This window comes from Carassius gibelio, chromosome B10 (assembly GCF_023724105.1).
Source record: "Carassius gibelio isolate Cgi1373 ecotype wild population from Czech Republic chromosome B10, carGib1.2-hapl.c, whole genome shotgun sequence".
NCBI classification, from domain to species: domain Eukaryota; kingdom Metazoa; phylum Chordata; class Actinopteri; order Cypriniformes; family Cyprinidae; genus Carassius; species Carassius gibelio.
Genome location: NC_068405.1, coordinates 22154724 through 22180399, shown reverse-complemented (window position 1 = coordinate 22180399; position 25676 = coordinate 22154724). Strand labels below are relative to the sequence as shown.

The window sequence follows — 25676 nt, the reverse complement described above, 5'->3', positions numbered from 1 at the left end:
TCCTGTTCACTCAGTACAAAATAAAATTCACATGAAAAACTTTTTTTTTATTACGTTTATTACATACACATATTTACAATATATAATACACTGAATTTTATATTAATATTATAATAATTTATATAAAAATATTTTACATATTACATGGTATAAAATGTTATTTTAGTGCTGCAGGTGGCAGTAATGCGCTCTGGACGGCTGACTGCTTTGTGCATAAACATGGCGACGTCCTTCAGGCAGACAAAATTGTTTTCGTTAAGTTTTAATTAGAAATATAAATATTAACAAAATAATAACACTTTTCGAATCGAAAGGATCTTCTTAGATAGATAGATATAAATAGATTTTATAATAAATAAATTATTTAATATGTTAGTTATTTGTAATGTTGAACTTAAAAAATTAAAACAAAGCCTTATTTGTCACATTTTTACATATATGTACACTAAAATGAGCAAATAGAAGTAGCAGCCTAATTAAATAATATAAGGGAAGAAATGCATAAAACAGTTTCAAAACTCAAGAATAAATAAAAGAGAATTTCTACATCTAAAGCACAAAATGTACAAGAAATATTTATATTAGTGAAATCTATTTACAAGATTGCGGCAGTAAAATGAACGTGTTTGAGAAACTGTATATGTGATTTAGTATCTAAAAAGTAGTTGTCAAGTTTTATTCCACATCGGACCATCAACAGTCATTTAAAAAATGTTAAAGTATTAGACAAAATCCATTTGAAATAAACACATCAAAAATTATTTGAGACTAGAATCAGTATTTTCATCTGCATTTCTAACCCAGAGGATCTGTCTGTCTTTTCTCTAACAGAACCGTGCAGCTCGTATTCAAATGGCTAAAGGAGACAAGCCAGTGACTTATGAGCAGGCGTATCACCCTCATCACATCCCCACTCTTTAACCTCTTGGATTCCCAGCAATACTGAAGCTATGGGGGATGCTTATAAAGACCTTGTTGGTTCATTCACCTGTTGTATCTGCAGATGCATAAGTAAGACTTTTTTTTTTTTTTTTTACATCCCTCAGGTAATCTTCATGGTGAAGATGGAGTGGCTGAGCGTGTAGTGGAGGACGTCTTCATCAGACGCTTAATGTTTAGCGGATGAGGTGGTGATCAAACGCAGAGGAAACCTCCTGGTCATCTGTGCTGTGATGATACAGAAAAACTCTTATCATCCAAATTCTACTTTCTCATTGGTTACACAGAGGAGCTGCTCTCCCATTTCTACAAATGTCCGGTTAAAATTGAGATGCAGACGCCAGAAGAAAAAGTGGTCTACAAATATCTTTAAGGCCATGTGTTGTGGGGAAAAAGCATAAATAATTTATTTATTTGTATGTATTAGACTGTCCAGTAAGTGTCTGAAGTTTTTTTTACATTTATTTGGAAAATCATTGGTAAAAATATTCTCAAGATAGTAACGTGAAAGAGTCTTACTCCGTGTTTATTTGTAAGGATCATTTGTATGATCATTATTTGTAGCATAGTTATTCTAACTAAAATGCCACATTTTATAAATTATTGATTGTGGCATTATATTTAGATCTGCTCATTGCATAAAATTTTGTTAATGCATGGTTTTTTTCTTAGTTTTTTTGCAGCGTTTGCAAACGTTTCTGTTGAGCGAATGAATGCAGAGGTCAATCAGAGGGGTTAAGTTTAGTTACCAGTAGAGCAAAATTGATTAAAATAATTGAACATATTGAACAATATTTAACATAAAAGACAACACAAATACGTATAAGAGAATTCCTTTTACAAAAGGAAAGAAAAGGATAAATAAATCCAAGGCGATTATTATTGCTCTTAAAATGGAAAAATAAATAAATGACCCTGCAGCTTTTGTTGTCATTTGTCACTAGAAAAAGCAGTGAATTACATTTTAGCATTTTTATTTTCAATTTATTTGATTACATACTTTATAAACGGACTTAACAAGGATTAAAATCACTCCGATTCTTTAATTCAGCCCGCAATAAATATGACTTTATATTAAGAATATAATGCATAGTTCATTATAAACAGTTTCTTAATTTAATCAGTCTAGACGCTTTTACTCAGAAAACATTTACAAGGGAAACTATTTGCATCAATTGGACACTGCAAAGTCTTATTTATTTTCATAAATTTATTAATTATTCAAAATTATTCAACATTTGTATCATACAAAGGCACAAACACTGCTTTAGTGCAAAAAGGCACAATCACATTTTAGGCTAAAATCAAAGTGGGTGAAATCTCCTCATATATCAGCCCTTTCCCTTTATCATTTTAAAATAGCAAAATCAGAACAGGATTTCCACTGTGGCACATGAGCGTTTTCAATTATGGATACATATAAGGCTTAATTCACAGTATCAATAAATCAAAATAAGACAACCATGTATAAAGGTCAAACAGAAAAGGAAAAAAAACAACTCTTAAAATGCAAAAGATGAATGTTTTGATAGTAGTATATTTAGCCAAACACGACCAGATTTGGTTTAAACATTCATTTATCATAAAAGTGCTGAAAAAAAAAAAGAATAAGCCAAGGCTGACGATGAGTTATCCTCCAGCTGAACTGGTTCAAGCCCTTTAGAAACTGTTCGTGTAGCTGTATGACAGCATTTGAACTAGAATCACACTGTAGATACAAGTGCATGTGACTTCCCAGATCACAATTAAAGGGAGAGTTCATGGCAAATATTACATTTGTGTAAATATTTACTTATGTGAACTTGCATTACTTTCTTTCTTGCACCAAATGCAAATCCATCCACTTTCATTGTATGGTAATAAGAAGAAAGTAAGGGCTGAGTAAATATTGACAGGACATGAACTGTCTCTTTAAGAATTTAAGGAGAGATTTGTGAAATGTGACTTCACATCACCCAACTTAGCGTTGGCTGCTAGAGATGGGCTTTCAGAGCAGGGCTGGGGTCCGGCCCGCCCTCTGGCATGGTTTTATTTGACGTTTCGACAGCTGTCACCCGTGCAGGACTCCAGCTTGATCAGCCTTTGGTTCATGATCTGCAGAAGCGCAGGATCGACCTTCTTCACAATGTTCTCCAGCTGATGGGGATCCGACGTTAGGTTGTACATCTCTACGAACGACTGCAGGAGATCACAGGGGAAATTCAGTGAGGTTCTGCTTAAAGTTGGGTCCACAACGGCCCACCTGTCTGACACGTGCTCACCTCGTTGTCTGCAAACTCACAGTACTGCAGGTTTGCATCCTTCAGACTTCTGACGCAGGCGTATGTGTTGTTGAAGGCGTCTTCGCATACGCAGTCCGGGAAGCATTCCTAGAAGATACAGAAAATGTCACTTTGTATAAGAAGAAATCAGGAGAGGTTGATTAATAAATGCTTTATAAATGCAACCGTTTTTGCTTCTACAAAGAACAATAGTGTGAGGAACATTTCTCCATTATAAGGATCTTTTGTGCAATAGCAAAGTTCCATTGATTTTAAAGGTTGCTCATGGGGCTCATAAAGAAGCTTTGTTTTTAAGAGTGTAGTTTGTGATTCCTGAAGCACTTACAGCGAGTCCAGGGCCGAGTTTAGGGCAGCTGGGATCTGTAGAGGAATGTCCCTCACCGGTGTACTCAACCAGGAAGAAGGGCCGTTCAGTGCCGTTACGCAACGATGGTGCCTACATGAGAACGTTAAACACTGAGAAGACTTTTTCTTTGTGATATTATTAGACAATCCCCATTATGAAAATTCTCATTCATGGAATGCAAAAAAAGCTATGACACTGGTATTGTTCGGATACAATTGTTCATAACAATTTGCAAAAACACTAGATCCAGAAAATATTCCTATATTAGTATGTATAGTTGCTTTCAAGTAATGCGATTTGAGGCGAACGTGCTTAATTTTTTAGCAATGCATAAAATCTCAATGATCCTAAACATACTTCATTTTTTTCTTTTTTAGAAAATATTTTCAATCTGGAAATATGATGTCGAACTGCTTCTGACAGGTTTTGTGAGAAACCTACACTACTGTTTAAGGGTTGACTGCATTTATTTGACCAGAAATACTGTACAAACATTAATATTATTACAATTTAAAATAACTGTCATATATTTTAAAATGTAATTTATTCCTGTGATGTAAAGCTGAATTTCCAGGCATCATCACTCCAGTCTTCAGTGTCACATGATCCTTCAGAAATCATTCGGATATGCTGATTTTCTTGCTTAAGAAACATTTATTCTTATTCTTATCAGTAACAGTTGAGATGCATAATATTTTTGATACATTTTTTGAGTGAGTAGAAAGAACAGTATTTATTTGTTTACATTATAAACATCTTTACTGTGACTTTTCATCAATTTAATGCATCCTTCATAAATAAAAGTATTGATTTCTTTCACCAGAAAAAAAAGTGTGTATGATATAATGCTACATTTAGATAAATATTTTGTAGGTAAAATTGCATAAACCCAAGTGAAATCGCATATAAATTTACAGTAAAAAAAACATATGCAAATAAGAATATAAATACACATGTACCGAAACAGAAAGTGAAAATCACTCACCATCTGTGGAAGGAAAGACTGTCCGTCCATGTTGACGGTGGAGAGGTTTACTCCTGCGATGTCCAGGATAGTCATAGAAAGATCTATATTCAGCACTGGAGACTAGTGGACAGTTCAACAATTTTTACACACAGTATAATAATATATACACACTGTTCAGAAAACCTGTAATTCTTTAATCTAACCTGAAGTACTTGTTTGGGTTTAATTCCTGGACCTCGAACTAAAAGAGGGATGCGGATATCAAACTCGTACAGCTGTCTCTTGTCAATTGGCAATGAGAACTGGCCTAAAATTGATTTTGAAAAATATGTGTCAAAGTCAGATGACAACAGGACAATAAAACAGTGGAGACTGAGGACACACCGGTGTGATAGCCGTGATCAGACGTGTAGAAGATGTATGTGTTGCTCAACTCCTTTATTGAATCCAGTTTCTTGATCAGCTGCTCCACCATATCATCCACCGACAGAAGCGTCTGCCACCTATCAGAGATGTTAAACAGATCTCAATAGAAAGATTTAGTTGACAGAATGTTGTATTGTCTATATTTCTATATTTATATTTGCATACCTCCTGCGGTAAGCGTTGTCGAGGTACTCAATGGAGCTGTTTGGCATTGGATTCGCAGGTTGCCGTAATAACCAATGTTTGTCCTAAAAAACAGCATATTATGCTCATGCTGAGGTCAGAAAATTCTTTAATTGCATCACAATATAATTTAGCAAAATGAACATGCAGGCTAAAAAATTTAACAGGCAACATATATACAAAAAAATATAATATATACGGTACTGAAACATCTATTTTGGTGAAAATAACATTCATCATCAAATTGTATTTGATGCATACTATTATAGATTTACAAATATATAATTAATACATAATATTATGAAATTCAATTGGTAAACTAATAAAAATTATTAATATGGTATGTATGGTTTAAAAATTTGAGAGCATATATAGCAACATATATAGTCAGTGAGTTTTAGGAAATTACAAAGAGTAAAAAAAAAAAAAAAGACATTACATTAGATTTGGTTTCTTGAAGCACAAACTGTTGTGTAAAGCCGATCCTATTAAATCCAACCAAATTCATGGTTTACAGTTGCAGTACTTGCTCATAATCTGTCAGATGTCATTATGGATGAAACTGAGAGCTGAACCTTTCCAGGCATGTTGAAGCTGCCGTCTCGTGGTGCTTTGACATCGCTGAAGGACTGCTGATACTGAGGGGCGGCCGTCCACGGTGAATGAGGAGACGGTGGGGACAACATCATGAAGAACGGGTGATTGGGGCTCCGCTCCTCCAGGAAATGAAGCGAGCGGTTCAACTACAATTAACATACATTTGATTCAGATATTAACAACCAACTTTCATGTGAGATCTATTCATGCAAACAAACTGGATTGTCTGGTATGTCATGCCGCTTGTTATTGGATCCCATTTTAATACCATATATACTAAGAACTGAAAAACACTGCTCAAATAAGTAGATTTTTCTTTTGTTTTCTGCAGATGCCACAAGGTTCAAAATCTCGAATGTTTCATTTTCATTTAGTGTAACCTGATATTACCTAAAAAAAAACTTAAATGAAATTAATAAAAACTATAGACATTAAAAAAAAAAACTAATAATCCCCCCCAAAAATCTATAATAGTTTCTCAATGATACTAAAATAACACTGTTGCACACATCCCCAGACTGTGGAAAACCACTATTGTAATTGGAGTTTAATTTAAGACTAGTATCCGGGCTATCTGCCCTTAGTTAAATAATGACAGAGTAATAGTGAGTGACGGCAAGATATCAGCCCAGGTTTTAGTGTAAGATAAGCAATAAAATAATGTAGCAGGCCGTATCAAGCAGTCCAGTCATGCAGCCCACAGAAGTCACATGACTTGAAGGTGCATTCAAAGTTACACAGAATGAAACCATGTGGCTTCTCAGTTAGTCATAAGGCAAACAGCTTTTCACTCCTGTTCTAAAACAGCCAATGGCAAAATTATTTGGTAACCACATTGTGTTAACCGATGCATTTCCATTGTAAAACAAGTTTAGCAGGTGATGAAGCAATTCACTGGGTGTCACATTTAGCAGGAAGTAAACAGCTGCAAAAACTGCTGTTTCCAGCTCTAAAAATTAATGTTTGATTTAATGTGACCTGAGTCATCAAATGACTCGGTTTACTTTGCTAATACACATTCCTAGTCTTATTGTGAACTATTTTTTATGGGAACTTATTAAAATTCAAAAGATTGTCTTTGAAACTTGTCATGAACATATTGCCTGTTAAAAGCCTGTCTCCAAATTCTAAATAAAATAACAAGATATAAATAACTAGAATAAAACAAATGTATAATATATTAATATATACATAAATATATATTACAAATTATTTATATATAAATAAAATAACAAATAAAGGAAGTCTATTTTATTTCTCATTGAATACCCTGCTTAACCCAGAAGTACATCACATTATGGAAGTAAAATTGGTTACAGGTCCTGTTTTAATAATGACTCTACACTTAAAACTTACAACCAGATCTGTGAGATAGTCCTTTTCATAGTTGTCTCCATGTTTTTCCTCTTTTCCATTCAAAGACAGCGTGTAATTGTAATATTTAGAGTTTCCCACCTGTGGAGACACAAATAAAACCAAAAGACTGTTCGATCAACCAACAAAAAGAAAGATTTGCTGTTAAATCATCAGTAAAAGGGAAACTAAATGGTTTCTGGTTAAAAACCAGATCTGCTTTTGCAGGGCATGTTGTAATTGAGAACGCATCACATGACCATGAATGCTTGTCTATAGGTGACTGACACTGTCGGATAAGGGAAGTATAGAACATATTGCAGCACATATTGCAGTTTCCCTTTTAATATTAGGAATCTTTTCTGGGAGTATCCTAGGCTTTTTTCCACACTGATGGTCTGTACCCCAGCAGAGTTGGAGCAGAACTCCTGTTGGACAAGGACGGACACTTCGCTCAATATGACTACTAAGCCAATTCTCAAATAACTACTATGATGGCTTTTGTTCCACCCACTTAAATGATAAAAGTACTTGCACTTGTCCAATCTATTAAGACTGTGTCTGTTCCCCGAATAGTGAGGTAAAAATATCCATTTTATGTAGGATCTACAGAAAATCTTATCGTGATTAAACAAGAAAAATGTAAAATAAATAAACAAAACAATGTTTTGAGTTTGGGCTCATAAACGTTAGATCACTCTGTAACGATAAAAACTCCATACTCATCGGGAAGAAGGAGGCGGGAACCGGCGCACAATCAAAACATAATTTTAATATTCAAAATAAACAAAACAGCGCATCAGCCCCTCACGGCGACTGACGCGCACAAATAAAAAGCAAACACATAAAATATTGTCCAGGCCTGGTCCTCTCTCGTCCTTCACGGTCGTCGCTCCAGTTTTATATCCTTCCATCTCCTACGTGGGACTCGATACTGGCGGTGGGGCGCAGGTGTAGCTCATCTCCAATCACTACACCTGGCCTCACTCCTCGTTCCCACGCCTCTCGGCCCCGACCCACTCGCCACACACTCATACCCAAAGCAGTTATTATAAATGAAATGATCACAGATAATGGTTTTTAATTTACTCTGCATGACTGAAACCTGGCTAAAACCAAATGATTATATTGGTCTAAATGAGTCTACTCCACCAAACTACTGTTATAAGCATGAGCCCCGTCAGACTGGTCGTGGCGGGGGTGTTGCAACAATATGTAGTGATATTCTCAATGTTACCCAGAAAACAGGATGCAGGTTTTACTCATTAGAAATACTTCTACTTAATGTTACATTGTCAGATAGATATCGTACCTCAAAGTGATGATGTTACAGACCATTTCCTTGTATCGTGCATGCTGCGTATCACTGATATTAACTATATGTCTCAGCGTTACCGTCTGGGCAGAACTATTGTTCCACCAAAGACAGATTCGCAAATAACCTCCCTGATTTATCTCAACTGCTCTGTGTACCCAAAAATACACACCAACTAGACATATGACTGGCAACATGGGCACTTCTTCTCTAATACATTAGAAGCTGTTGCCCACATCAAATAACAGAAATACCCACTCTCTCAAGAAAGTAACTCATAGTCTCGAGCGCAAATGGGCAAAAACCAACTTGGAGGTTTTTAGAATTGCGTGGTAAAAAAGTTTGTCCAGCTATAGACAGGCTCTAAAAACTGCCAGGGCCGAGCATATACACAAACTCATTGAAAATAACCAAAACAATCCAAAGTTTGTATTTAGCACAGTGGCTAGATTGACAAATAACCAGATGCCACCTGATTCAAATATTCCATCAACGTTTTATAGCAATGACTTTTAAAATGATGAGTTTCTACACTGATAAAATAGGTAACATCAGAAACGCAATGCAATAACAAATGTAAATTCTACAGCGTCTAATACTTCAGTTTCATTAATTGCACCCAAAGATAAACTGCAGTGCTTCACAACCATAGGACAGGAAGAGCTAAATAAACTTATCACTGTATCTAAACCAACAACATGTTTATTAGATCCTGTACCCACTAAATTACTGAAAGAGTTGGTACCTGTAGCAGAAGAACTTTTTTTTTCTCATTAGGTCACATCCCAAAACCATTCAAGCTGGTGGTTATTAAACGTGTTATTAAGAAACCAAACTAGCTCCTAGTGAACTGGCAAATCATAGGCCTATTTCGAATCTTCCATTTATGTCTTAAATTTAAGAAAAAATTGTGTCTGCACAATTGTGTTCCTTCCTGCAAAAAAATCATCTGTATGAAGAATTTCAGTCAGGTTTCAGGCAACACCATAGCACAGAAACTGCACTTGTTAAAATTACAAAAGACTAACTTCTTGAGTCAGATCAAGGCTGCCTCTTACTGCTACTTTTATTTGATCTTAGCGCTGCATTTGACACCATGGATGACATACTCATAGATCGATTACAAAACTATACAGGTATTTAAGGGCAGGTTCTACGATGGTTTACATCGTACCTGTCCGATCGCTACAACTTTGTTTATTTAAATGGGGAGTCATCTTATTTATCATCAGTAAAATATGGAGTGCCACAGGGATCCGTCCTAGGTCCTCTGCTATTTTCAATGTACATGTTGCCCCTTGGTAATATTATTAGAAAATACGGGATTAGGCTCTACTGTTATACTGATACTCAACTATATATCTCAACGAGACCAGATGAAACTTCAAAATTATCTGAGCTAACAGAGTGTGTTAAAAATTTAAAAGATTGGATGACCAATAATCTTCTCCTATTAAATTCGGATAAGACAGAGATATTACTAATTGGACCAAAAAAAAAAAAAAAAACAGGAGACAGAATCTCGTAGACAACAGTTTGCTACTATACGGATGTACTGTTACTTCCTCTACAGTCAAAAATCTAGGCGTTATATTAGACAGCAACTTGTCTTTTGAAAACCATATTTCCCATGTTACAAAAACAGTATACTTCCATCTTAGAAACATTTCCAAGCTACGAAACATGTTACCTGTTTCTGATGCAGAAAAGCTAGTTCATGCATTCATGACCTCTAGACTGGACTATTGTAATGCACTGCTAGGTGGTTGTCCTGCTTAGTCAATAAACAAGCTACAGGTAGTCCAAAATGCAGCAGCTAGAGTCCTTACCAGGTCAAGAAAATATGATCATATTACCCCAATTTTACAGTCTCTGCACTGGCTACCTATTATGTTCCATATCAGTTACAAAATGTTATTAATTAGCTATAAGGCCCTAAATGGTTTAGCTCCTGTGTACCTAACTAGCCTTATAGCACGCTACAATACATCCATGCTCCCTAAGGTCACAAAACGCTGGACTTTTGGTAGTTCCTAGGATAGCAAAGTCCACTTAAGGAGGTAGAGCTGTTTTGCATTTGGCTCCCAAACTCGGGAATAGCCTTCCTGATAATGCTCGGGGTTCAGACACACTCTCTCTGTTTAAATCTAGATAAAAAACACATCTCTTTCGCCAAGCATTCGAATGATGCATCTCATAATTTTGGACTGCAGTTATATCTGGTCAAACAAAAAAAATGTTTTTCTATTTTGCATAACTAGGATTTATGCAAGCTCCAGTCTGGATCCAGAACACCTGAGAAGAGATAATGCAAACTCCTCAGAAGACCCTGAAACAACCTACAGCACTACCAAATTTTGCATCATATAATAATTGCTGTTAATAGTCGTCTGTTTGACTACGTCTTTAATTTTTCAGAAAATTTCTGCCATATGCACATAAATTGACAGTCACCACTGATAAGCTACTACTAAATATTTTAGAAACTTAATTTTCTGTAAAGTTGTTTTGCAATGATTTGAATCGTAAAAAAAAAAAAGAAAAATTTTCCCGCTGATCTGAATGTCAAAGGGAAGTAGTCTTCGAATGATGCATCTAGTCTGTTCATGACTTACCAGTGCGTGCCATTGGTCCCAGCCAGGAGGCACATGACCCACACCGCCTGCGTCTTTACTTCCATACTGAGGACACAGAGAGGCATTTATGTAAGCTGAGGGAAAAGCAACTGGAAGAATCTCATGAAACAAATCAAGAACATGCCAGTCATATCTCATCTCTGAGAAAATAATTTTTGTAGGTTTCAGAAAATTAAGAAATTATATTTTTTTATGAATAAAAAGTACATTTAATTTCCCAATTATCATTATCAATATTTCATATTTTAATTATATTAAACCATTATATGTGTGTATGTGTGTATATTTTTTTTACATAACAATGGTTCTACTACTGCTGACTGAAATAAATTACTGTATTTTAGTATTTATTTCAGAATAATCATAATGTGTGGTTAAAAGAGCTTAATAATCAAAGTCAATAAAGTCACATTACAGAATAAAACAATGCTAAAAAGAGGCTATTTTTTATAACATTTGTGATGAAATGTGACTTGGACATGATGTTGTGAAGTACTTAAGATTTTGCACCATTGCACCATTATTTTTTATAACAGTTAAGCACATTATCTTAACCTGCTGTCATTACATATACATATATATAATGCAAAAAGATTAAATAAAAATATTGTTTACTTAAAAATATGTAACATTTTTTTTTTTACAAAATATTATTTTTTATATTTGCATAATATAAATAATTTAAATAAAATATATTTGTAAATATTTTATTAAATGATTTGATTTGCTCTAATAGCTTTCTTGAATTTGAGGGGAAATGACTGAAAATGAACACAAACATTACCAGTATTTCAGAATGTTGCTGGCTTGGAACACTTTAAATATTTGAAAGATTGTAAATATTTAAACACGTTGTGCAGAGCTTCTGATATCATTGTAGGCAAATTTCAAAGAATGAGCACCATGCAAATAGGCAAGTGATAGTGTATAGAGCACCAAACGGGACAAAAGCTGACCTGATTCAAGTATTTCCCACCGTAGAAGGTCTGGTAGCGCAGTTTATTGAGGTAAACTGGAAAGGCGAAGGGCTCGGCCTCTTTCTGCCATGTTGTGCTGCTACAGTTGCCAGAGATGGAGTTATTTCGGACCATATGATTGTGTGGATATTTACCAGTGAGGATGCTGCTGCGACTGGGACAGCACAGAGGGGTGGCAGTGAACTAAACACAACAGGAAAAGAGAAACTTGTGATATCAGATCCATAAAAAAAAAAAAAAAAAAAATTATTTGGATCATGACTAAGCACTCACAGCATTGGAGAAAGTCACACCAGCATCACCGATCAGTGCTTTGGTCTTCTTCATGGGAGTCTGTGAATAATAAAGATTCTATGAGATGCCTATAGTGTCAATAGGATGCATCATCTGTAACAAAGTGTCAACAGGATGTATGATTTCACGCACTAATTTTAGCCGACTGACTTGTTACTGGACTTAAATATTAAAACAGCAGCTTCAATATGACTTCAATATGGCACTGGTTTAACCTAGTAGTTTTATAGTCACAAAGCTATTTACATGATGCTTAAGTACATAATTTTTTTTTTCAGTCAGCAATAGTACAATAAATGCTACAATGTATACATTTAAATTTAAATAAAGCATTTTGATATACATTTAACAATTTAATATTTTTGGATTATCTGTGCATACATCTGTTAATAAATGTGATACATTTTTGTGAAAAAAATGTCAATGTAAAATCCTAAAATAGCAAAAAAAAAAAAAAAAACACAAATACTAAATTAAATTAAAAAAAAATGTTTTATGCATTTGGCAGACTCTTTTAAAGCGACTTACAGTGCATTAAGGCTAACATTTTTTACCTGATATTTGTTCCCTGGGAATCGAACCCACTACATTTCTACTCAATTTTCCTATGGAATAACTTGTATATACATGCAGAAAAATCTATGAAAAATTGCCTAGTACAAATGCTACAATGTATAAAAACTGCTGCATTTAAATAAACATATTTTAAATAATTCAATAAATTTTTTCAGTATCAGAATAAGAATTGTGAAATTGAAAGTGCTAGTTTTTCATGATTTGAAAATGCATTCATTTCAAAATGTCACAATTTAAATAAAAAAAATTATACAATAGCCTTCACATATGTATATACATTAATAGAGAGAGAGAGAGAGTGTGTGTGTGTGTATATATACACATACATATATATATATATATATATATACACATACATATATATATATATATATATATATATATATAGAGAGAGAGAGAGAGAGAGAGAGAGAGAGAGAGAGAGAGAGATTAAAATTAAATTAATATATAGAATTACTATCATCTAACCACTGTTACCAGCAAGAGACACCACCACAATACTTTGTGAAGAAGTGATACTGTCATGGTGCACGACAACTTTTTTAAAAAGCATTTGAAGTCTAATTTTGTTCACTTACCATTCCCCCCATCTCCACATCCTGGTCGTCGGTGAGAATGAGGATGATGTTGCTCAGTTTGACGCAGTGTGAACACCTGAGCGTGCAGGTGAGAAGCGCGACAAAGAGACAGGAGGACAGCACGCGCGCGCTCGCCATGAGGACCGAAGCAGACCAAACCTGCGACCTGTCTACCTGAAGAAAAGCTGTCCAGCAGACGAGGGTTATGAGAGGCGAACAGCAGCACACACAGTGGGATGAACTGAGAGAGTTTGAGGAAGTGAGACACTCAGTGTGTCATATGACTGCAACCTGATCTAACAGCTGATGCGTTCACATAAAGTCACAGTTCATAGTGAAGTTACAGCTCAACAACAACTAAAAAAAAAAAAAAAACTTCGCTTTTTTAGAGTTTGTGCGTGTGTGTGTGTGTGTGTGTGTGTCCGTTTAAAACCCATGCTCTAGTTTTTTAAGTTGTTTAAAAATGTTTCATTTTTTTTACATTTCATATTTATTTATATAAAAAAATCCACAATACATATAAAACACTTAATTTAAAAACGATAAATGTACGTTTACAATTGATATGTAAGATTAAATTTATATATACTCTAGCTTTTTCGTTTATTTACGTATGTAATAAGAATTCAGTGTAAATTAATAAAGAGAAATATAAAAAAAAACATGACACCTCAAAATTACTTTCAAATAAAAAAAGTTTATAAAACATGACCACGTGCGTTTTATTGCAAGGTCACATGCTCACACCCGCCCTTTTCACGTGATTGTGTATTATTGTTTTATAATCGCATTTGAAATTGTCAAATAATTTGAAGATCAAGAAAATCTGCCCTTTCGTATTTATTATTATTTTTATTACTATTATGTAACTATTGGGATTTAAGTGGAAGCCGACGTACGTCATGTCTGCTCCCACTCGGAACACTTAATGGGTGCACCAAAACTTTCTCAACACGTGCATCACCCAAAATAGATCCCCCTGGGTACAATCCAAAGAGACATGTGAAGATGCTTTACGTTTTTGAAGGCGTTTGTTTACAGCACTTTTATCGATCAATTGTATTAATCGATATTCTTGTACTTTTCTATATATTTCGATTCTTCCGGAACAATTCATATAAGTGATTTTAGAATTCATTTCCAGTAATCACAAAAGACTGTGATTGGTCCATCTTCACCAGCGTAACAGATACCACGTGAAAACATATCACCCCCCCCCCCCCCCAAGCAACGAACAGGACGGCTTTTAATTAAAAAAAAACATATACTAATAAAATTAATTTATTTATAAACGTTTCATTTAAAAAACACTAAGTGAATAGTTCTAATTATTTTTTGGTTGTTAAGTGATGACGTAAGCGTTCCAAACAAAAATATTTTTTATATTTATTTATTTATATTTTCATTGTCGGGCTATCTGGGATTTCGGTATGGAGTTAGAGGTTCGGATTAAGTTTTTTTTTTTTTTTGTAGTAGTAGTATATCACATTGTGAATGTATATTAGCAACTTTTATTGTTTTCACGAGTGTTTGGACACGGAAGCGGTGACAAGTGACGTTTTTGATTTCTGTGACGCACGCGTGACACCTTTTCCTTCAGTCTGGTGGAAGCGCAGAAATAAGCACAGAGGGTCTGATCTCATCTACTCTGTGGTGGTAGATGGGCTGATGAAGATCATATGATTTTAGTGTTTGCTCTAGACTATGATCCCATTAAAACGCAGGAAAGTCTCTCTCCCTGTAAACCAAGAGAATGACACCTGTAAGTTTCCCCATGTTTCTATATTCATCCTGGAGAGGAAGATGGGGACATCTAGAAGAGCATTTCTTACACGACTAGGACGGAGCAAAGGATTTCTTATTAAAGAAACCTACAGGTATGAACCATCAGCACTCTACTATGATATTACCACAGATCTTTTTTTTTATAAGGGTGCAACTTTTGGACTATTCCTGTCTATTTTACTCTTACAGTTCCTCCATCACGCATGTTGTGTCTGAAAGCAACAGTGGAGATGAAGTCCAGGCTTGGTTGGACAGCCAAACTGGACGAGACGCCTCCAGTTCTGTCCATCTGTTGGACATCAGGTGGTTTACGGAGAGCATGGAGGCAGGACATCCAGTTCTAGTTCAGGACAGACACGTATTAAAGGTATTAAAGTACACATTTATGCACACAGTACTTTTAAACGAGCAGTTGAGTTAAGTATTTAGACGTGTTGCAGGTTAACCCAAAACCCAACGGAGACGCCACAGCAATGCTGATAAAAAGTTACGCCTGTCAAAGACGAACACCTTTAAAACACCACAATTCTTTTCTAACAGTGAGTCACTGATTGTCTCTTTTTTTTGTGAATAATGTGTCTGAACAGTTTGATAAACAGTTTGACGCTCTGACCTTCAGGAGGCTCTTGAAATCTTGGCTCAGAATGCCGAATATAATGATAATGAAGGACGGAGCGTGGCGTTCAGACGGGCGGCTTCAGTCCTAAAGGCGCTTCCCCGGCGCGTGAGGAGCATGGAGGATCTCAGGTGTTTGCCCTGCCTGGGTGACCACTCACAGAGAGTTATAAAGGTGATAATAAAGCTCCCTGATCTTCTCAAAAACCCATATTATATAGATGCATCTTTTGATAATTCTATTTTACCATTTTAGGAGATTTTAGAAGATGGATCATCAAGAGAAGTAGAGTCAACAAGACAATCAGAGCAATATCAGGCCATGAAGGTAAAGATACTATATTCTGTTTTTGCCTAAAGGACTGTGAAGGCAGTGTAAATGATATGCCTGATCAGTCAGCTTCAGTGTGTGAGTTATGAAGTCACATCTTTCCTTTCTGCAGGCACTAACTGGTATTTTCGGGGTGGGTGTGCGGACGGCGGATCGCTGGTTTAGAGAGGGTTTGCGATCTCCAGATGATTTGATTCGCACAGGACAACAGTTAAACCGTGAACAGCAAGCAGGTACTGCATCTCACTGTTACAACTTATTATTTGGTTATATAATTACATTCATAAATAAATAAAAAATATATTGATTCATGATTGAATTGTGTGTGTGTGTGTGTGTGTGTGTGTGTGTGTGTATGTGCGTATATGCATAATACATTTTTCCTTTGTTAAGCTGCAGCCAATTCACCACATTATACATGTAAAAAAAATGTGTGTGTGTTTTCTTAACTTTTAAATGATTTGATTTATGGGATTTACTAAAGTATTTTCATATTTTGTAAAGAAAATAAAAAATGTTGAATATATATTTTAAATGATTTGATTTATGGGATTAACCAAAGTATTTTCATATTTTTTAGAGAAAATAAAAAACGTTGAATACATATGAACGTTGAATATAAATTTGATTAATTTAGCAGATGCTTTTATAGTGAAAGTGACTTAGAAATGAGGACAATGGAAGCAATCAGAATCAACATATTATATGCAAGTGCTATGACAACTCTCAGTTATCCTAACATAAACGACCTCTGACCTCAGGAGTCCAGTATTACGATGACCTCCAGAAACCCGTCACTAAGGCTGAGGCTGATGTCATCAGTGATATGGTTGAGAAAGCTGTGCACGCTGTGCTGCCCGGAGCAGAGATCCAGCTCATGGGAGGCTTCAGGAGGTCTGTGTGCTAATGATGTGCAGATCTTACCTTAATACTGGAGCGTCAAAGCAGCTTTGAGCATTCATGTGCATTTTAGCTCGAGTCAAATTCATTTGTATAGTGCTTTTCACTCTACATATTGATTAACAGAATCTTTACAGAAAATACTGATGTTAATGTTTCTAATATCTTTACATTTTCATGTTTTAAAGCAACATTTAGGAGGTTAGACATGGACAATAATATAGTTTATATTCTGTTATGATATAAACTTTCAAGAAGTTGAGACCGACTATAGATTGCTTATCGTTAGTATACTGTATGTATGCAAATAAGGTTGTAAACATTTCCAATTTTTTAAACAGCGCTGGACAATAATATGAATTACATTTTGCAACATATTTAAACAATCAAACGCTTGTGATTTTTATATGAATGTACTGTATATATATGTGAGTTAGTTGAATGTACTGTATATATGCATCTTTATTTGCTATATATTTTAGGGGGAAGGAAGTCGGACACGATGTGGACTTTCTCATAACACATCCAGAGGAAGGAAAAGAGGAAAGACTGATGCCTAAAATCACAAACTGGCTGGAGGAGCAGGTGCTCATGATGTTCTGTGAATACTTGAGTGATCAAATCAACCCAGTATGGCTGTTGTTGATGACATTTTTAAGTGAATATTTATGTTGGATGACAAAGTAGCATGTGTTCTTCATCAGGGTTTACTGCTGTATCAGAAGACGACCCGAAACTCTTATCTGGAGAAAATGGATGGTCCAGCTCGGGCGTCTAGTAACATGGATCGCTTTGAGAGATGCTTTTCCATATTTAAGCTTCAGGAATCTGCCGCGAGCTGCAAATCGAATTGTTCTGCTTCTGCTGAGGATGTCAGTGCAGGACATGAGCATCATTCAGAAGCGTCCGGCTGGAGAGCTGTACGGGTCGATCTGGTGGTCAGTCCCTACAGTCAGTTTGCCTTCGCCACTCTCGGATGGACCGGCTCAAAGGTGTGTGTGTAAAATAAATGAACACTTTTAGAAGCACTTTTTAAGTACTTCTTTCAGTCATTTTCATATTAGTCCGATTACAGATTATTGGTTGAAAAAATAATGCTAAAACAAAACAAAAAATTTGTAGTGAATAATTATGTCTTAATGTCTGATTCTCAACTTTTGATTAGTTTCATTGGTTATTTGATAAATATTTTTGTATTGATAAATAAATATTATAAATGTTTTCAAAAATATTTTAATGAAACAACTTCAAAAGTTTAGGATCAGTAAGATTTTTTATGTTTCTTGTTCTCATCGAGTCTGTATTTATTTGATCAAAAATACAGAAAGAACTAAAATATTGTGAGATATTATTTTAATTTATAATATTAGTTTTCTGTTTTAATATACTTTAAAATGTAATTTATTTCTGTGATGCAAAGCTGAACTTTCAGCATCATTCCTCCAGTCTTCAGTGTCACATGATCCTTCAGAAATCATTCTGATATGCAGATTTGTTGTCAATGTTTCATTTATGTATAAAAAGTAAAAAAAAAGAACAGCATTTATTTCAAATTAAAATAAAACAACATGAGTCTTCATTATCACTTTTTATCTATTTAACACATCCTTGCTGAATAAAAGTATTCATTACTTTCAAAAAAGAAAGAAAGAAAAGAACACTTTTTCCAACACTGATAATTATTCAGTATATTAGAAAGATTTCTGAAGGATCATGTGACACAAAAGACTTGAGTAATGATGCAGAAAATTCAGCTTTGCATCACAGGAATAAATTACATTTTAAAATATATTTATAACTTTTTTTTAATTGCAATAATATTGCACAAAATAAAATAAAAAATCTGTATTTTCGATCAAATAAATATGGCCTTGATGAGCACAAGAAACTTAAAACTGTAAAAAAATATATAAAAGATCTTACTGATCCCAAACTTTGAACAGTAGTGTGTGTATAAATAGTTGTATTTTATTATTTTAATAATTTTTGTTTCATTTAGTTTTATTGGTAAAGTACTTTGTTTAGTAATAAACATAGTAGTCAGATAACTGGTTATTGATGATGATTTTTAAAGATTTTATGTAAATATCTTATTTTATACTTTGTGTGTTCCATAAATTTAAAAAAAATTGTATCAACTTTTGATATAATAGATGTTGAGTCAATTGTGAGTAATTGATTGATTTACCAATAATTAGAAAAATATGTATTTATATATATTTTGTAATGATTCATATTTTTATCATACATATTTTGAAATATTAATTTCCTATAATTTCTGAAAGTCTAGTGTTCATTTCCCTGTGTGCTGCCATCTGTGAGTGTTGCTGACTGCAGACAGCGGCAGTGGTTTGAGGTCAGGTCCCTTCACTCATGATGTGCTGTTTGATCTGCAGCTGTTTGAGAGAGAGTTGAGACGGTGGGCGGGGCAAGAGAAGCACATGTCCTTGAGCAGCCACGCCCTCTATGACAACAAACAGGTCAACCACACTAGAAATACATTATACCTTAGAAAACACCATTAGGCCTATATGTACCATAATATAATATATAGGTTTTTATGTCATTATTAAACGGTTAATTGTAAAATCTTTCTAGAATAGCAACATTTAAATCTCTTTCTCTGTAAACCTGTACAGAATCTGTATCTCAGAGCAAAGACAGAAGAGGAGATTTTTGCCTACCTGGGTCTGGAGTATATTCCTCCATCCGAGCGAAACGCCTGAATCTGTCCGTTTTGGATTCTCACTACAGATGTGCCAGTGCTTCCATCGCCGAGCCTTATATTTTAGCTCCCAGTTTTGATCAGATCACTTTTTATTTTTATTTTTATGTGAACCTTTATAAGACACGATGGAAAATAGACAGGTATATGATGTTTTCCATGCAGTCCTTTTCCAATAAGTAAATCAATTGCCATATGCATATGCAGTTTCATGCAATTTCTTTGTAAATAATGTATACTTCTAGTCTTTGTATGTCTCTTTTTGAAACTTGAACGCAAAATTATTTATGTCTTATTTTATATTTTGTAATTAAAGATTATTTTAAAGAAAACTCAATAAGTCTCTTTTGATAATCTTTGACTGGATAAATGACCATAGGTGGTTTTCCATTTAGTGCACTGGATTTAATTGTCTTTTCCACTGGAGCGCTTATCTCAGTTATTCAACATATAAATGTTCCACTGACATTTGTAGTTATGGAGGCTCAAGCTTTTGTGAGATAGAATATTTGATGCATATGTAGACGTTGTTGCATATACGCAGGATGCATTTGTGGTTAGATGATGCTTGACATTATTTTAACGTCCCTTTTGTGCACCTGGTTCATGTTGACCCGCTTTTCCCCACCACCTCACATCCATGCATGCTCTCTGTACATTAGAAATGCTTTCTTCTCGAGTGCTGCATTGGGAAGAACATGTTCTTTCTATAATTGCAGTCTACTTAGAACCTACTTAAAAGAAGAGCAAATTTAAAAAAAATACAGAAATGCTTTAGATGTTAAGAACAATTACATAAAATTATATGTGAAACCTTAATAAATGCATATTACATATATATATTAAATACATATGCATATTTGTGTAAAACCTATACTGATTGAAACTGAGAGGAAATGTAGCTGATGGCGGTGTAGTTGTGAGACTGTCTCCAGTATGTAAACAGATGTCTCTGTCTCTGCAGGAGATCTTTCAGGGATGATCTCAGCTCTGTGTGTCTCCTTTCTTTCCGAGTTAACGGCAGCACTGTTTATCTAGCCTTTACAAAAGAATTGACTGCAGTAATAGAAGGAATCCCTAATTGTGCATGCATTTACATACTATGGAGACATGCACAGATAGCATATAGAGTATTTAAATCAATAATTTGCAAATTAGAAAAAAATTAAATAACCAAATATAACGAATAGCAAATAACCAAGTATTGTTTTTTTTGTTTTTAATGCAACTGTTGTGGAAACCCTATTGAAGTTGACTTTTTTGACCTCTATTTTATTCTTTTCTGCTGCTACAACTTTTTTTAACTTTAGTATAGTTAACTAAAACTAAAAACCATTACAAAATTGTTTTATATATATATATATATATATATATATATATATATATATATATATATATATATATATATATATAAAATGAAGACATTTATAATTTTTATTAAGTTTAACTTGATGCACTTAAATAACTAAAACTAAACCTGAAATAAAAATAATAAAAACTGTAAATATTAGAAAATAACCACAAAGATTAATGGAAATGATAAAAACACAACACAATTTCTAAAACCTTTTGCTGTTACCTCTTTTTTTTTTTTTTTTCCAAAGTATGAAACTTTTTTAATTCTAGCACTTTTTTAGACAAGGTACTATGGTAATACCACAGTAAAAATTAATAAGACCTGTAAGTTTGAAAAGCAAAAAAAAACTAAATCGTATTTTCTTTTAAAACACTCCAATAATCACATAAATGTGTTATAAATGTGTTACAAATATTTTTTGTAAAAGGCTAGAGTGTATGTTTAAAATGTGATTCGTGAATACAATCATTCAGTTGCATTACCATCTGAAACCATCACGGTACCACAGTACCTAAAGTATTCTGAATCATTACAAAAAAAAAACAAAAAAACGTGCTAACAGTCATTTTATGATCTTTAGTTTTGATATTCTGTCACAGAAGTCTATAAGAAACTAATGGACGGTGTGAAATACTTCAATGTTTTATCTCCAGTTTCAGGGTCTTCAGGTTTGACAGCACAATAAACCGCCTCGTCTCATTTTATCCACCTTTAAGTTGTATTTTACGGTGGTTTGAAACCGGCAGACACCTTCTGCTAACAACATAATTGACCTCTAAATGTCATTTGCACTTCAAAGGGCCCGTCTACGTTCACACCTCACATCAGCCTTTACATTACACTCTTAACAGGAAAAGGAAAGGCCCAAATGCAGCGTTCCCTCCTCCCTTGTCTTTCTCCACGAGGACGCTCCTTTCAGTCGAGTGTCCGTGATCTGAAAGCATTCACAAACATGCTGATCTGGCCCCGGCTTCTCAATGATGAGCGTCGTAAGAGACGGGGTGGGTGGCTTTCGGCAGTTATGCTCAATAGGGCTTAATGCCTCCTTCACACTTCCCCTCCCCTGGTTCCAGGTGTGAGACAAAAGTGCTCTGAATGGGCCGCTGGAGCGTCCCGAGACACATCTAGCCTCGACTGTGGAGACTGGGCTCCAGGGCTCTGATCGAGGGTCTGTGTTCCCGCATTGATCGCAGACTGGCTTTTCTGTCCGGGCCGGTTCCTCAGGTTCTGATTCCCCTGACTGAAGTCAATGAGGGATTACTGGATGTGTTGCAATCAAACTGATGGGATTAACCGGATCAATGGCTTTCATAACAAACAAAAGAACCTCAACGAGAGGCTGTATTAATGTGATTAAACACACATGCACAATCATTATTCAAGTGCTGATGTGACAATTGACACCTACAGACTACAGTATGGTACTGTAGAAATGTAGAAAAAAATGCAAGCTGTGCGCACAAAAACAATAGCAACATATTTAGGATTAACAAATATTCTCAACATTCCCAACAAATGTACAGCATATTTGATTAGAATTAATTTAATTTAATTTAATTATGAAGTTTAGCACATTTTATTGAATAATATATAGAGTCACAGGTCATTTTCACCTATGCAGTTGAAATATGTAGTTTTAATGTTAGATTTTAAGGATTTATTTTATTTTTAAACTTATAATAATAATTTGTATTTTAGGTTGTAAAATAATAATTTTGATTTAAAATGAGAATAATGTTTTAATAAAAATCTACATTTATTTTTATTTTACAAGCTTATTTATATATACCAGCATAAAGTTGTTACTAAAACCATTAAAGAAAATGTTTTCATTGCTTGAAATAATATTGAAATATAAAATTTAAATAAATATAAACTTTATTTGACCCTCTAACTTTAACACTCACTATTCTAATTCTATTCTTAAAAATAAAAAAATCTAACTACCTTTCTAATCTTTTTGCATACTATTTTCTTTTAACTTATTATGCAATTGTATGTGTGTGTGTGTGTGTGTGTGTGTATGTGTAAAGACCTCTAACTAGCTTGCTCTATTATTTTTTATTCTATCTGTTTTCTTTTCTTTTTTATTCATTAAATTATTTATAATCCCATGCTACGTGTACTGTGTTAACCTAACTGAGACTTGTTATAGCACTTATATATCATTGCTCTTTTTGTTGTTTTTGATTGCTTCCACTGTCTTCATCTGTAAGTCGCTTTGGATAAAATGCTAAATGAATAAATGTAAATGTAAATATAAATACATAAGTGTTTTATTTTAGTAACATGATGTATTAATTCAAACTGATCAAACTTTTTATAATATATAATAATAATTTAGATATAAAATGAGAATATATTTTAATTTAATATCTAAATTGAATTATTATTGCATGTATGAATATATATATATATATATATATATATATATATATATATATATATATATATAGATATATAGATAGATAGATAGATAGATAGATAGATAGATAGATAGATAGATAGATATATATATAGATATATATACTGTATATAAGTAAATATTAACTTAAAATATAAATAAATAGTAAACTATTAATTAAAAGACTAATTAATAAATAAATTGCAGTTAAGAAATGGCCTTTATTTTATATATTACTATTTTAAATTTAATTTTTTATTTTATTAAGGGAGGATAGACTGCTGAAATCATCAATATTCCTGTTTTTAAACCAATAAAAGCCTCTGAATAAATAAATAACTAAAGTTTAAATAAATAAATTATAGTTAAATAAGTAAATTACAGTGATGATTAGTTTTGTAAAATACATGTAATTGTTTATGGGGAGATGGGACTGCTGAAATAATCTATACTGCTGTTTACCAAAAAAAAAAAAGCATCTAAAAAAATTAATTATGAATAAAACAAATTTATTAACAAATTCATTTAAAGATTTTATATAAAAATTGAAACTACAAAAAAAAAAGTCACTAAAATGAAATAAAAAAAGAAATAAAAAATAATTGAAAATGTTAATAATATAAACATATATATATATATATATATATATATATATATATATATATATATATATATATATATGTTTATTTTAAGATCAGCATGTTGTAGGGAATCAATATAAGGTTAAACCCATCTAGAAATGTTGATGTAATGTTTATTTTGTGATGGTGTGGCCCCTTCAGCACCGAGAGAGAGACAATACATGAGCAGTCATTACAGAGCAGCAAACAGCCCTATTAGAGATGAAAGAGGCTCAATGAGGACAATCAAAGGCCGTCACCGCTGGGGGCCATTACTCTGAGAGACTGCCGTCTGTAAACTCACCGACGGACACCTCACAGCCTCCATCACACTATACTGGAGACACATATGCTTCACTGCATTCATCAGCACAAATACAAAATACTTTCAAGTATGAGCTGAGCATCTGTTCTTAATGATCAAAACATTCATCAATACATGAACATGTGTCCGCATCCAAATTCAGACTGATACAAAAAAATTTAATAAAATGCTTTATCTGGTACCTGATATCTTTTAAGATATTGAAATATTTTATTACGAGACAACAGACTGCTGAAATCACCTGCAATGCTAAATATGAAAAATATAAATAAAAAGTCAATAAAACTTTTAATATTAATATTAATATTGAATTCATTTTGCTTTTTTATTATATTGATATTTTTAGCAATGAAAAGCTTCATTAATTAATAACAGTCAAGAAATTGAACTAGTTTTACATTATTTTTTTCACATATATATATATATATATATATATATATATATATATATATATATATATATATACATACGTATATATTATTATTATTATTATTAAGGCAGGATAGACCTCTGAAATCATCAATATTAATTCCATTTAAAACCTCTGAATAAATAAATTAAGTTTACATAAATTATAATTAAATAATTAAATAATATATGATTAATTTTAGGAATAAAGAGGACAGACTGTTGAAATAATCTATAATAATCTATGTTTTGTTAATAAATAAATATATGCCATCAATGCAAAACACTGAACAGAGAAATATATGAACAAAAAAAATGATAATAATTACTTAAGCATCAAGCAACTCCGATACTCTTAAAAGAATGTCTAAGAAGCTTCTTATGAAGAATTATTTTCGGCTGTAGACGGTTCTTCTGCTGCTAGATAATTCTTTAGAGACTAAAAACGTTCATCCTATGATTTGACTCAGATGAGTGTTTTTTCGATTCTGGGTTCTTTAGCACCACAGTTATATTGATGATTTTCTAAAAAACAAAACATCTCTGTATGCTGCTATCAGCTCAAGAACATTATTACAGAAGAGTCTCTCTTTCTCTCACTGTAATCTGTGCTTTAATGATAGTGTGAGTGAGATGAGAAGTGGACCTGCCGTCTCCAACCCCTCCTGTCTGTCATCCATAAAACCAGGCTCCTGTCTGATTCCTCTCCGCTGACATGCACATCAAAGTCAGGCCCC

The 25676-nt window shown here is 33.6% G+C and overlaps 2 protein-coding genes across 2 annotated transcripts; one reads left to right on the top strand and one right to left on the bottom strand.

Annotated features, from left to right (window-relative positions):
- Nucleotides 1-2131: 2131 nt before the first annotated feature.
- gnsb (glucosamine (N-acetyl)-6-sulfatase (Sanfilippo disease IIID), b) lies at nucleotides 2132-13739 on the bottom strand. Its single transcript, XM_052567681.1, has 13 exons — nucleotides 13470-13739; nucleotides 12295-12354; nucleotides 12001-12204; nucleotides 11024-11089; nucleotides 7097-7195; nucleotides 5719-5886; nucleotides 5126-5208; nucleotides 4919-5037; nucleotides 4738-4841; nucleotides 4553-4654; nucleotides 3547-3657; nucleotides 3201-3308; nucleotides 2132-3117 (listed from the first exon to the last, which is right to left on the bottom strand). Exons 1-13 carry the CDS (start codon nucleotides 13605-13607, stop codon nucleotides 2968-2970), a joined length of 1512 nt encoding a protein of 503 aa, XP_052423641.1. The 5' UTR covers nucleotides 13608-13739; the 3' UTR covers nucleotides 2132-2967.
- A 1300-nt stretch (nucleotides 13740-15039) lies between these two features.
- On the top strand, nucleotides 15040-20157 carry polm (polymerase (DNA directed), mu). The gene is made up of 11 exons (XM_052566594.1): nucleotides 15040-15346; nucleotides 15444-15621; nucleotides 15695-15793; nucleotides 15874-16044; nucleotides 16126-16197; nucleotides 16313-16433; nucleotides 16962-17094; nucleotides 17583-17685; nucleotides 17805-18092; nucleotides 19497-19580; nucleotides 19740-20157. The coding sequence occupies exons 1-11, from the start codon at nucleotides 15174-15176 to the stop codon at nucleotides 19824-19826; spliced, it is 1509 nt and encodes a 502-aa protein (XP_052422554.1). The 5' UTR covers nucleotides 15040-15173; the 3' UTR covers nucleotides 19827-20157.
- The last annotated feature ends 5519 nt before the right edge of the window (nucleotides 20158-25676 follow it).

Excerpts from the sequence above, each read along its gene's own strand:
- gnsb (XM_052567681.1), bottom strand. The coding sequence starts at position 13,607 with ATGGCGAGCGCGCGCGTGCTGTCCTCCTGTCTCTTTGTCGCGCTTCTC. Across the intron at positions 12,355-13,469 it reads ATGTGGAGATGGGGGGAATG|ACTCCCATGAAGAAGACCAA; the intron begins GTAAGTGAACAA and ends TATTATTCACAG. Across the intron at positions 5,887-7,096 it reads ACTATCTCACAGATCTGGTT|TTGAACCGCTCGCTTCATTT; the intron begins GTAAGTTTTAAG and ends TGTTAATTGTAG.
- polm (XM_052566594.1), top strand. The coding sequence starts at position 15,174 with ATGATCCCATTAAAACGCAGGAAAGTCTCTCTCCCTGTAAACCAAGAG. Across the intron at positions 16,045-16,125 it reads ACTCACAGAGAGTTATAAAG|GAGATTTTAGAAGATGGATC; the intron begins GTGATAATAAAG and ends TTACCATTTTAG. Across the intron at positions 18,093-19,496 it reads TCGGATGGACCGGCTCAAAG|CTGTTTGAGAGAGAGTTGAG; the intron begins GTGTGTGTGTAA and ends TTTGATCTGCAG.